Below are 14357 nucleotides of genomic sequence, written 5' to 3' on the forward strand. Positions count from 1 at the left end.
GGGTTCCCAGATAAACTTTCTTTTTTTTTTAACCAAAGTCTTAAATATAATATATTATTTTCCAGGAGACCTAGAGACCTGGGTTCAGTAAAGGACTTAGCTGCAATACTTTAGCCCCAGAAATTCCTGGCTGATTTGGAAATAAGAATGAAAATATATTCAAATAGGTGATTTAACAGACTTGTTTGGATAAAGTCCTTGTCTCAAACAGTGGGGATTTTTCAGATGAGGTTAAAATTCCAAAATAAACAAAAGAAATGTGAAACAATAGATTAGCAAATAGAAAGACAAATTAACTTGATGTGAAGGTCATCCATTACTTTACCCAGTTGAGGAAGGCACTCTCTGGGCTCCCTGCATTGCAGATTTACTACCAGGGAGCAATCTAACATGAACCTGCATGTAGAAGAGTGGGCCAGCCTTCACTTGGGGAAGTGGGGGGGGGGCACAAAAGAGCTCTAACTCCAGGACAATGAAATGTAGTGTCACCATGGAATTCTGTAAAATGTGATAATAATGGAGTCTATTTGTGTACTGTCATTAGAAAATAATACCTAAAAGAGTGACATTTGGAGATATCATTAAGGGAAAAAAAAGCTTATTTGTGATCTAGCTGCACAGGTAGAAGAATTTATGTTAGAATTGAAACTTTTACAATAATAATGATTTGACAGGTTTTTCTAACATGAAGGAATATGTGAAAGTTTTTAATTATAATTGACAGCATTATGTAAAATTGACTATAAAGTGCGAAAAAAGAAGCTTTGTTAGTATTGATAAATTGAGTTGTTTTTTGACTTGTGTAATATCCCTTTGAATTCAATGTTAATAATACTGAGTTGACACAAGAATTGGTGATTTAACTTAGATTAGGTGATTTAAAATTAGCATGCTTTTGTATAAAAGTCAAGTCAATTATTTGTCAGTGTGGATGCAAATATTCAGGAAAATGATTCTTTGGTACTTGATTCAGTTATTGGAACACTTTCAAGTTTGTTTGGAACAACTTGGGTATGTAAATCTCTACTTTTTTAACTGTAAATTTTATGAAATCTTAATACAGATCGGGAACTTCCGGTGAATACTAAACATCCAAATTGAGATGTGTAAGTGTAACACACACCAGATTTTGAAGACTTAGTATGGAAAGAAATGTAAAATATCTCATTAATAATTTTTTACATTGATTATATGTTGAAATGATAACTCTTTGGATATATGTTGTGTTGAATAAAGTTTATTACTATTATGTATTAATTTCACCCATTTCGTATTACTTCTTTTAATGTGGCTACTAGAAAAGTTTAAATTACATTTGTGGTTTGCATTATATTTCTATTGGACAGTGCTGCTCTAGTACCTTAATGACACGTTATCAAGCAAACAAAAAAGGTCTATTTTTTTTGGCATAGATATTAGAAAAAATGCAGAACAATTTATTTCTGTCATTAACTGCCAATGGGAAATATTGTACACTTTCAGAATGTGAGTAATGCAGCACAGTAAATAAACATATGCAATGGAATTAATAGCTATGCTGACACATTTCAAGGTTGTGGAAAGACAAGTGAGAAGATGTGATTCATGTGAAAATTCAGATGCAGCTGGCATTAAAGTGTGTTGTAAACTAAAGAGAATTTTATATACAATAAGTGACAGTAATTCAGACTGAAATGGTTGTCTTTTTAAATTCACGTGCAAGACGTGGAACACCATCATATGACAGTTTTGCAAAAAGAGAAGAGAAACTTCTTTCTAAATACATGCACTGGTTACAGTGATTATTCACTTCTAATTATTCCCATTTGGTAAAATATAAATTTTGTAAAACAAGTTTGAGGCCCATCTGTTTAGTTAGAAATTTGCTTAATGGTTTGAGAGAAGCAGTGATTTTGAACCCTCAAATCAGCTATCAAGCAGTAAATAATTGATACTTATTCTAAAGTAAAAGAATGAAACGTAAGTAAAATTTGGAAATAAAACAGGGAAAAGGCCAAACAAAAAGCATCATTTTCAGCATTTTTTTCTAGATGCATCAAGATTAATTAGTGTTTTCCTGGAAGTAGAAATCTTCGCTTTTAGACACCTTGAAGTTTTTGACGCAAATTACTTCTCAAAAATCTTTTCATTAGAACTATATTTTTTTGTGTGTGTATGAAACATACTCCAGAATAATTTGATTTTTTTTTTCTGTAAGTGAATCCTTGTGATCCTGGTGCAGCCTCTAGCAGTATAAAGACAGCCTCTAGCAGTATAAAGACAGCTGCAAAATGTAAATTTAAGACGTCTTTAAATCAGGGCCAGAGGTGTGACCAGTGACCCTTGTCCAGGGGGATGAAGGGGAAGCAGCCCCTGGGAGGAAGGGGAGCCTGTCAGAACCAGCAGTCACGCAAACCCAGCTCCACCAGGACTGGTGGGGGGACGGCGAGCTAAACACTAGAAAGCACCTGGACAAGCTCTACAGCAGAAGAGGAGGGGCTCGTCTCATTTACATTCTAGTGAATCCAGAGAAAACATCATCAATAACTTTTCTGTTTCTAGAAGATGTATGACTTTTTCAGTGTTTAGCATTTGTGGTTTAGCTTGGTTTGTGTACATCTGCTTTCTCATTTGTACTGGAGTAACACCCCCTCCCCAAACAAAGCTGGAGTCTGGGGTGGGAAGCTGTACTTCTCTTAGAAATGCCACAGGATAGGAGAAGCTGGGAGCCTGTGCTCTGTCCCCTTGCCAACATGGGGACAGGGGAACACAGAAGATAGATGCTGGCAGAGAAAGAAGTGAAAGGATGAATCCCACACGTAATCCCACATACAATGTGGCAGAAGGAGGGAAGGAGAAGTCGGCCCAACACTAAGAAATGACCCTGGGAAGAAGAGCCTGAGGTGGCGTATCTTAGAGAAGTGGAAGTCTGCTCAGGCAGTGACCTGGAAAGGTGACCTCTGCCTGAGGAGGGAATGGAGTGGGACTACGAAATGGGCCAACTGACACAGAGGAATCAGTAGAAAGAGGCTGAATGTTTGCTGGTGGGAGATAAGACCTAGAATGGGAGAGAAAACCACAGAATGTCTCAAGTAACTGGAAAAGACATGAATAAGAAATACATATTTAGTCGAGAAATTGGAAATGATCAATTTTGATGAATGCTGCATAACTTTCTTAGTGGTTCCAAGAGAGAGACAAAAAATGATTTTTGAGTTAAGAAAAAAATTAATTAACGATGATAACGTTAATGGTGATAAACCACAGGGAGTGACCCTCATGCCTCTCAGGGAGGTGATTAGATTGTCGAACCCTTAATAATTTCCTGGGTCTCCAGCCCAGGATTCCTGAGAGGCAAAGAGGCACAGCATCAGAGAGAATGAACACTGGGGACAGAGGGTGTGGTGTGGCTAAAGGGCCATGGTTTTTAGGAAGAGAGGTCTGTGAGAGACCACTCTTCTACTGCACTGGTAATATTTATTATTACGTTGCTGCAGAACCCGAGTGCACCTAGTGCGGAAAAGTACCCATGGGATTACTGAATTTACTCATCAAGTAAGAATTACTTATTAAGAGGAAATATGAGCTGAATTTACATATGTAATAAAAAATTAGCTTTCAAATCCATATACCTGTTGAGTCATCATTTGTACAACTCATGGGCTGTATCAGTTGAAAAACAAATAAATCTTACCTGGCATTGTCTTTGGTACATTTTCAGTTCTTGTAAGAGCTTCTGATTTTCATCTTGTAACTTATTCCTGCTTAACGCGATTTCACTCACAGCTGATTTTAACTTTTCAATAATGAACTGATCTCTTTCATTGGTTTCACAACTGGTATCTGGTTCGCATATCCAAGGAATTTCAGAGCTGCTGTCTTCTATGCCCTGTTTTTTACTATTTAGTGGAGTTTGGTAACTTTGTGCCTGTTTCTGAGAAATATGAAAATTGTGTCAGTTAAGTGAAGAATATCGTATTTAAGCTTACATAAAGTTCAAGAATGATAGAAAAGAATCAGGAAAAACATATTTAAATATATTATTAGATAATGAAGTTTTGTCCTCCATAATTCAGTCTTGTGTTTATTCTAAAACCTCAATTTCAGATGGCATAAAGAGAAAATATATCTGTATAACCTCAGAGCAAAGATGCAGAGTAGAGTAGACGGCTTTTGCTAGGGAATTCTTATTCAGCAAAAAAGAAAATATAGAAGATATGAAAAAAAGCATGGATTCAATTACATAATAGTTGAAAATGTCTCTATGACAAAAAATAAACAAAATAAAACAAAAAATCTGGATTGTACAAAAAAGTTGTCAACATGTGTAACAAGGGTAATTTCTGATGTACAAAAACTACACATCAATAAGAAAAAGACAAACAAAACAAAAGAAAAGTGGGCAAAGTTTATGCACAGGCAATTCACAGAAGAGGAAATGAAAAAGGCTGAGAAACACAAGAAGAGATGCTCAACCTTACAAGCAGTCAGAGAAACGTAAAGCAAATGAAGTCAAGTTACTATTAGTCCATCAAGTTAGTAAAAATCAAAAGACGGATAGTCCATGCTGGTGAGAGGAGGGGTAGTCTTGTTGCCTGTTCATGAATTATAAATTACTATCATTTTTAAGAAAGTAATCTGCTGGGCTTCCCTGATGGCACAGTGGTTGAGAATCTGCCTGCCAATGCAGGGGACACGGGTTCGAGCCCTGGTCTGGGAAGATCCCACATGCCGCGGAGCGACTAGGCCCGTGAGCCACAATTGCTGAGCCTGCGCGTCTGGAGCTTGTGCTCCGCAACAAGAGAGGCCGCGATAGTGAGAGGCCCGCGCACCGCGATGAAGAGTGGCCCCCACTTTTCGCCAACTAGAGAAAGCCCTCGCACAGAAACAAAGACCCAACACAGCCATAAATAAATAAATAAATAAAATTAAAAAAAAAAAAGAAAGTAATCTACTAATATTTATTAAAAATTTGAATGAACATACCCTTTGGCTCAGCGATCATTTCTAGGATTTTTATTTAACAAAAGGAAAGTATTTGTATTTAAAGATGTACATACAAGGGTATTTGTTACACTACTGTAATAGCAGAAAACTGGAAACAACCTGAGTGTTCGTTAATAAGGAAATGGTTGAAAGAATTATGGTACATCTACGATATATTATGGTATATATGATATATATACACTATATACTTTGAAATATTTTAATTAAGTAGTGACTCAAAAGGCTATTCATGGCTTATTAAGTAAAAAAGCAAAATTTAAAAAAGAAAAATATACAATTTCCACACAAGCATGTATTTACATATTTGTAGAAACAAAAGAAAATGTATGTGAAGATAAACACCTAATTGTTAACAGTGTTTATATTAAATGGATAAGAATGGAGTAGAGGATGAGGTTATCAGTTTTACATCACATTATTTTGTATTGTTGAATTCAGGGAACACGTATAACATATAATTCAAGTAACTTAAAGAAAGAATGAAAAATAAGTATATATCAAACAAAAATGTTTCTTACCAGCTTTAATAAAAATTCCAAATTCCTTAGGTAAGCCTTTAAGGCTTATTACAATCTAATATCCAACTCGCCAGCCTTCCCTCCCCCCTACTGCCCCTTCACCTCCCGCATGGACTTCCAGCCAATTGGCCCACTTTCCATTCCCTGAATTTTCCTTTTGCTCTCTTGCCTCAGTGACTTTGCTCATGTTATTTCCACAACCTGGAATACATTCTCTCTTGTCTCAAAATATAACCATTCTTCTTCTAGGCCCAGGCCTAGTCCCACCCCTGCTGGAGGATGTTTCCTGACTATCTCAGTCCAAATTTTTCTCTTACTCCTTCGACCTCTAGAAGGATTTGTATCCTTTTCATTCACTTGTCATTAGTTATCTGTAAACCTGTACATGCATTATCTGTGTCTAGGCTGTAAGGTTCTAGAGGGCCAGGACCAAGCAATCTTAAGACTTTCTAAATGACTTGCTCATAGGCATGCAAAAGCATGTTATTTAATGACATAATAACAATGGAGACTTTTAATAGCACCACCTTCCGAGACATACAGACTAAAGTCATCATTACAGATATTTCATGCACTTGTAACTCTACTCAGTGTTGGACCTACTCTGGTTATTTTCCCTTAGTTGGCATTTGTATCTGTAGAAGGATTACATGCTGAATGGTAAAGAGAGTAATAGTATTTAACCTCTAATTTATTCTGATTTAGAGGATAGTATTAGATAATGTACCTGAAATTGATTACACTTCTCAGATAATACTTTTTGTTGAGCATCTAAAGAAACCAGATGAGTCTGATATAGTATCTCCTGCTTGTCCCATTCTCTTGACTTTGCTCTAAATTCCTTTAAAAAGTGGGGAGAGAAATATAAATTTAAAAAATTATTCATTTTAAAGCACAATGAACAGGGCTTCTTTCATTTGTACATCTTTCTTCTGAGAAAAAAGTAAATCCATTCTTTCCCCATTAGGAAAACAAAAAAGTATCAAATCACTCATCTTGGATTTACTAATAGATATATCTTCTAATTTTTGCTAGGAAAGTATGGAATTGAATCCACTATTTTATTTTTATTTTTAATTTTTATTGGAGTATAGTTCCTTTACTGCAACTTTTTAAAAATAAGGATTTTGTTTGTTAAAAATGTAAAAATTTTTTTATAACAAATACTGATAACAAATAGCGGAGTTTCAAACAATTTTTTGCATCAACCAGTACTTCCTTTCTATCTCCTGAGCTGACACCAGAAGTTTTTTTCCCTTCTTTCATTCTTTACACTCAGTCACCAAACCTGCTCCCTTGTTTTTGAGGGGTGGGGCTTGGACTGATTTAGTGACTTTGTCCCCTGTGGCTTTCAAAGCTGTTATCCCAGGTGAAGCCAAGATTGACCCATTCTTGAGAACAGACAGAACAACCATCTCAGGCCTCCTTTAGGCAGTACCAGCTGGGCTAAGCTGGGCAAGAAGTGGTAGAACTACTTGATACAGCATGCTCTCAGTTCTTCACCGTTTTGCTCAAGTAGTGTCTTCATGGAGCCTGGTTATCTGTTCACAAATTTATAAAAGGAAAGAATGTGGCTTTGGGAATCCCAAAGAAAACTTCACTGCTTCTCAATTTTGCCTAGGGCTGGCCATCATATCTTATCTTTCTGTCCAGGCTGTAAGCAACTTAAGGGTAAGGACTATGTATTTCATTACTTTTGTATTGCTCACGGTGCATGACAAAGTGCCAGGCACCACTTACATGAATGTACAAACAAAAGCATGGTATTAATATTTCCAAAAATGTAAACATTTCTCACTAAATTTTGCAAAGAAAACAATGTGGTTGGAAACAAACTCTATAGCTACTAAGTCCATAGCGATATATTACTGAATGTAGATACATGGCATGAATGCATTGATGTTTCCAATTATCAACTCAGTAGTATTAAGTACCTAGTGTACAGCAGGTACTGTGGAGAGAGGAGAATTTGGAAATATTTCATGATTAAAAGAAACAAATTTTTAAAAGAAAAAATCAATTTATATATAAAATAAAGTAGGGAAATATACATGTAAATAATTTTACAGTATTAGTACAAATAATAGTGCCACATAAAAGCCATGCAGATGATGCCATGATTATCTTAGCCATCCCCAATAATATTTCAATTGGAAAAGAGTTCATTTGGCCAGAGAGATTGGCGATGTTTTGAAGATGGCTGAAATGACTGGATTGGCTAGCTGGAAAATAAATATACTAATTTAGAGAATGAAAGCTACATCCTGCTTAAAGTGAGGATATGGCATTTCATATTTTCTATAGAGAAATGATTTTAAAGAATATTTGGGGAAATCTTCATTTTATAAATCCAAAAGTCCCAAAATAATCAGTGAAAGAAGGTTATAAATTGGGAGGCTTTTATAGTAATTAAAGGTGACCTGAAATTGAGTGGTGGTAATAAAGATGGAGAAATATAGATAGACCCTGTTTTAAATATATAATAATACCCTGATGAATAGACCATATTTATTAAGATAAATGGAGACAGTTCATTTAAAGTTATTGACTTTGATTCTGACATTTGACAATTTAAAATTAGGTACATGAAAACAGGGTCTTCAGAAACAGTGACAAATTTACAAAACTAGGTACACTTCAAATCAGTACAAGGTGGATTTAAAAACTGTTGTTTAATTTAGAAAGGAGTTTTTGGAGTCAGAAGTCAAAATGTGGGCAAGGTTGACTTGCACAGTTCATACCTTTCAATGATATTAATACTTAACACCCAACAATCTCAATCTTGACAATAAATATTTCCCAGCATGCTTTAGGAGGAGGCAGGAACATCAGCCTCACTTCCTTACAAATTCTACAACAGGTAGACATGAGGCCAAGAATGAGGCCAAACAAGGCTAAAAATGTGTGTCACAAACATATCGGCTGGTCCTTATAACAGTCCTAGCTTCCTTGGTCTTACAGATGTATTGGTTTCAAGATCAGCAAGCATGCAAGCACAATATCACCAGCAGTCATGGGGCCGTGCAAAGACAGAGCGAGCTTTATAAGGATTTTGTAGAGACTGGAGGTGTCGGCCCAGGTTCCAGTTCCAGAGGCTCCGTACACTTGCCTAAACCTCCAGAGTAAGTTCTCCACAGCTAGAAACCTTTTCCGGGTCTTTAAGTTTGAGAGTGGATCAGAGGCATTAAAATCAAAGTTTCTAGCAGAAGCTATACTATTATATATATTTTTTAATCCCTCTACTAAATCTTGAGAGGTAGAATGACCATTTCTTTAGTGATTACTGTATGTCAGGGACTCTACAAACCTCCACTTGCAAGATAGTTTTAACTTTTTAGTACGACAATTTTCATACTTACATAATAGTAGAGAGTAAAACAAACTCCCATGTACCCTTCACCCAGCTTAACTACTGTCAACTCAGCCCATCTATATTTCATCTATCGCTCCACCCTTTCTTGTTGGAGTATTTTAAGGCAACTTCCAGACTTCATGTATTTTTACCCCCAAATGCATCTAAACACACATACACACACATATATTTTTTTCTTCCATAACCACGTCACTTATATTTTTAGCCCCCATTTATTGGTGAAAACTGTAATCTCTGTGAAGTTAACAGCTTGTCTAAAGGTCACAGGGCAAATAAACGAGTCAGTCAGGTCCTATTTTATGTTGTAAACTGTCAGGTTCTTCCACTACAGCAAGCTGCTTCCCATTGCTCGATCACTGTACCAGTGTATAAATGTTTGTCCCCAAGGAGAAACATGCTTAGATGTAGACTAAAACTGGAATAGCCCATCTCCTACACATTAATTTTTCACATGCCTCTAAGCAAAAACAGGTACATGAAGCATTTCTGTAATAAAATAGATTAAACTGTATCTACATAGTGTGCTTAAAAATTTTCGTATAAGTACAAACATATCAAGTCATACTTTGCTACTAATTTGCGCTATAATTTCATGAGATACATTTAATATAAATATTTAGCTCCCTAAATGTAAAATGCATACACACAAAGTACTTAATTTAAGGCTTTTTCTTTGTCCAAACAATTTATATGAATGTAATTCTCCCACTAATCCCCATGAGAAGTCAATCAAATGGAACATCAGTGACTTAACTGCATTTTCAGTGAAAGCTCGTGTATATTAAGTTGCACTCTTTGGGCATCTTCTGTGAGACCAGAATATTTCAGAAGCCAGTCGAGTTACACCATTGCAAGAGCCAGGGAGTTACACACAGTGCATTTTCCTAGAGGGTCAACCTTACTTAGTGGTAGTAATTTTGTATTTTAAAAAATGTACATTTATTATTCAGTACAATATAAAATTTGCAGGAATTTAAAAACTAAAACCAAAGACTTCCAACAAAGTTCTTGCAATAGGCTGGTTTTAGGACTGTGATTCCAGATTTTTTTTTTTTTTTCTGCTCTTAAAAATATTTTGGAGGAAAAGTTTGAGAAGGACTTAATTGAAGAGTCAGATGATAAAGATGAAGAAGTATGAAACAGGGCAAGGACAATTAGATAGGAGAAAGACAGAGATAAGAGGCATTAGATAAAGGAAAGGGGCAAATCTGGGCTGGAATATGAGAGTAAGAGAAAGGAACAGATCAAAGATTCCTAAGAGGTTTCTACCTGGGTGATTGGGAAGTACAGAACCATGACCTATGAACAAAGTAGAAGAAACTGAAATCATTGGCTGACAGTGGGAGAAGCTGGGGTTTAGGGCTTGAGAACAGTGAAAAAAAAAAAATGACTGGGATAACATGATAGGGGTCAACTTGAGGTCAATTAAAAAACAATGATTGACCAGCACTGGGAATTTAGTAAGGTTAGAGAACAGGAATTCATACTAGAATCTATTTGCTGTTATGTGGCCAGTAGCAGGAATGCTCAAGGGCACAGGGAAGAAAAATAGCCAAAATAGAATTTATTTGTTTTTTCCAAGGTTGGAAAGTTAAGGGGATTAAAATAAGTGTATCTATGACATAGCAAACCTTTATAGGGACTGAGATTTTAGAAGTGCCGGGTAACATGGGGTAGCTATATTGGAGTGGCACTACCTCTTCAAAGAAAAGATCCTGAAACTTCAAGCTCTGATCTGAAAACTGCTATGAGGCTTCATTGGGATTTAAGTACCTAAGAGTTAAACAGCCATTAAAAGATTTACTAGACACTTGCTTTAAGTGACCCCAGGGATGTCCTTCAATTTCACTCAACATCTGCAGTTCCTTTGAACTTTTTTTTTTGCTCTCCAAAAATGCTGATATACATAAAAGATGTACAAATCGAAGTGATGTTTTAATTCACTAAGTGCCTGAAGGGAAGGTGCACTAAGAAAATATATTCAATGAGAAGTTGATTTCTAATGGAGTTTGTTACCACAGCGGTACACGTCATTGTGTACACTAGAGACAAATAGCCCTCAACAGCAACAACAAAAACCAATCTCAATATACACAGGGAGAAACTAAGAAAATATAACTCACCTTTAATTTCTGGTTCAAATTGCTCAGTTCAAAGGGTATTTCTTCTTTGACGTGTGGTACTTCTTTTTGTCGAAATTTATTTTGCTTCATCTGGTGTAATCTCAGTTTTTCGAAGCTATTAGTTAGTTTGGAGAACTGTAAATAATACAGAATGCTAACATTTTACTATTGGTTATTTCTAACTCGATTTCACGATAGTCCTTTTCTTGTGTACCTCTTTCAAAATTTAAGTCACGATTAGGAAATGCAGTAAAGCTTAAATGTTCCAATTAGTGAAGATAGAACCAGTTATTAAAACTAAATTATTGAAGCTGAATGCAATTCAGCTTTCATGTAAATTTGGAACTTCATTAACTGCACAGTTAAACAGCGATTCACTTGATAAAATGTTTTGTTCAGTTTTGTCTTAACCATATGTAGCAAGGCTCAAAATTTAAAACAACCAAGTTCTTTTTCTTACTTTTATTTAGTGCCATCTTGTGTTGACAATTTTAATTTCAGTAACTCAATCTATAAAATAACCAACTTATACTCCATTTAAGAAAACTGAGGACTTAATTTAAAAGATACAAACAACATACACTTATTCATGTTGATATAAGTTTAAATAAACTTAAATATCAAGCTTGATATAATCTTTTTCTTACCAGTAATTCTTGTTATAACTTAGACTCTATTATTTTTTTTTCTTGCTTCTACCTTCAAGTAATTGATTATAAGTGGCATGGTCTATCAACATCTGTGAGGAAATTTCTAAATAACTTAACCAATTTTTTTGTTTTTATTTTTTATCTTGAAATAAGTATAGATTCAGAGGAAGTTGCAAAGATATTACAGAGAGGTTCTGGGTCCTCTTCACCCAGTTTCCCCAAATATTTACATCTTATTGAACTATATAGTACAGTATCAAACCCAGGAAATTGATGTCAGTACAATATATGCATGAGTGTATCAATAGTTCATTCCTTTTTATTGCTCAGTATTATTCCATGGTATGGATGTAACCACAGTTTGTTTGACCATTCACATATTGAGATATTTTTGGTTGCTCCCAGTTTTTGACTATTATAAGTAAAGCTGTGAACAATTGTGTCTACTTTATCTGACAGTAATGTAGTCATTTCTGCTTCCTTTTTCCTTCTCACATTGTTTTTAAAATTGATATATAATTCACCTACTATAAAATTCACCCTTTAGAGTATATACTTCACTGGTTTCTAGTATATTCATAGTTGTATAACCATCACACTATCTAATTTCAGAATATTTTCATCACCTCCATTAGAAACACTATATCTATTAACAGTGACTACACATTTCCTCCTTCCCCAAGGCCTGGCAACAACTAATCTACTTTCTTTTTCTATAGATTTGCCTATTCTGATCATTTCATATTAATGGAGTCATACAACATGTAGTCTTTTGTGTCTGGTTTCTTTTCACTTGTTTTCAAGGTTCATCCATGTTGTAGCATGTATCAATATTTCATTCCTTTTAATGGCTGAATAATATTTCATTGCATGGATATACCACATTTTGTTTATCCATTCATCAATTGATGGACATTTGGATTGTTTCCACTTTTTGGATATTATGGAAAAATGCTGCTATGAACATTTGTGTACAAGTTTTTGTGTGGATATATGTTTTTATTTCTCTTGGGTATATACCTAGGAGTAGAATAGCTGGGTCATATGGAAACTCTAAGTTTAACTTTATAAGGAACTGCCAAACAGTTTTCCAAAGTGGCTGTACCATTTTTCATTTCCAATGGTAATGTATAGGGTTCCAATTTCTCCATATCCTCATCAACATTTGCTGTTATCTATCATTTGGTTATAGCCATTAGCAGGTGTGAAGGGGTATCTCATTATGGTTTTGATTTGCATTTCCCTAATGACTAATGATGTTCAGCACTTTTTCATGTGCTTATTGGTCATTTATATATCTCCTTTGGAGAAATGCCTATTTATATCTATGCCCATTTTAAAATTTGGTCTTCTGTCTTTTTATTGTTGACTAGTATGAGTTTTTTTTTTTTAATTCTGGACACTAGTCCCTTATCAAATATATGACTTGCAAATGTTTTCTCCCATTTTGTTGGTTGTCTTTTCACTTTCTTTTGGTGTGCTTTGAAGCACAAAGGTTTCTAAAATTTTCATGAAATCAAGTTTACCTAATTTTTCTTGTGCTTTTGGTACCAAATCTAAGAAACTATTGCCTAATCCGAAATCATGAGGATTTACTCCTATGTTTTCTTCTAAGAGTTTTACAGATTTAGTTTTTATATTTAGGTCTTTGATCCATTTTGAGTTAATTTTTGTCTATGGTAAGGGTTGAACTTAATTCTTTTTCATGTGGATATCCAGTTGTCCTGTCACTGTTGAAAAGACTATTCTTTCTCCATCGAATTATTTTGGCACCACTTCTGCTTTCTTTTGATTAATATTTGTAGGGTATATATTTTTCTGTCTTTTTTTGTGTTTTCTATTTTTTACTTTCAATTTACATATGTAGTTATTTTTGAAGTGAGTTTCTGGAACACAGCATATAGTTTGGTCATTTAAAAAATTTACTCTGTAAATCTCTATCTTTTAATGCGTGTATTTAGACCATTTTCATTTAGTGTAATTATTATTATGTTAGGGTTTAAGCCTGACATTTTTTGTTTTCTGTTTGTTATCCAGTTTTTGGTTTCTCTGTTTTAGCTTTCCTGACTTCCTCTGGGTTCATTGAACATTTTTTAGAATTCCATTTTGATTTATCTATAGTATTTTTGAATGTATTTCTTTGTATAGCATTTTTAGTTATTGCTCTAGATGTAATATTATAGATACATAGCTTATTACAATCTACTGGTGTCAACATTTTACCAGTTCAAGTGAAGTGCAGCATCTTAGTTCTCTTTATGTCCCTTTGCCATGACCCATTTCTAACATTACTGTCTTAAGAAATTTCTCAATATACATTAAGAATCACTTTAGACACTGTTATAATTTTTGCTTCAGCTGTCAAACAATTTATCAATAGAAAACTCAAGAGAAGTAAAGTCTATTGCATTTACCCATGTTTTCACTTTTTCCAATTTTTTTCTTCCTTCCTGATGTCTCAAAAGTCTTTATCATTTCCTTTCTACCAAGAGAACTTCCTTTAGCTATTCTTCTGGGGCAGATCTATTACTGACAAAATCTCTTAGTTTTCCTTCATTTGAGAATTTCTCAATTTCCTCTTGGTTCTTAAGGATATTTTCTCGAACATGGAATTCTGGGTTGACATTTTTTCTCTTTCAGCAATTGAAAAACATTCCACTTCTTTCTGGCCTCCATGGTCTCTGATAAGAAGAAATCCATTATCTGA

At 34.7% G+C, this 14357-nt stretch overlaps 1 protein-coding gene across 3 annotated transcripts in view; it reads right to left on the minus strand.

The window, feature by feature from the left end:
- DEUP1 (deuterosome assembly protein 1) overlaps nt 1-14357 on the minus strand; it is a 105663-nt gene that overhangs the window by 52454 nt on the left and 38852 nt on the right. For 2 of the 3 annotated variants that reach the window (XM_059929406.1, XM_059929403.1), the window contains exons 4-6: nt 11001-11135; nt 6232-6345; nt 3674-3913 (exon numbers count right to left, since the gene is read on the minus strand). In XM_059929406.1, coding sequence (XP_059785389.1) covers nt 3674-3913; nt 6232-6345; nt 11001-11135 — 489 coding nt within the window. The remainder of the gene's footprint in view (nt 1-3673; nt 3914-6231; nt 6346-11000; nt 11136-14357) is intronic. The other variant, XM_059929404.1, reaches the window with a different exon arrangement.

The sequence above is a fragment of the Balaenoptera ricei genome, chromosome 8 (assembly GCF_028023285.1).
Source record: "Balaenoptera ricei isolate mBalRic1 chromosome 8, mBalRic1.hap2, whole genome shotgun sequence".
Taxonomy (NCBI): domain Eukaryota; kingdom Metazoa; phylum Chordata; class Mammalia; order Artiodactyla; family Balaenopteridae; genus Balaenoptera; species Balaenoptera ricei.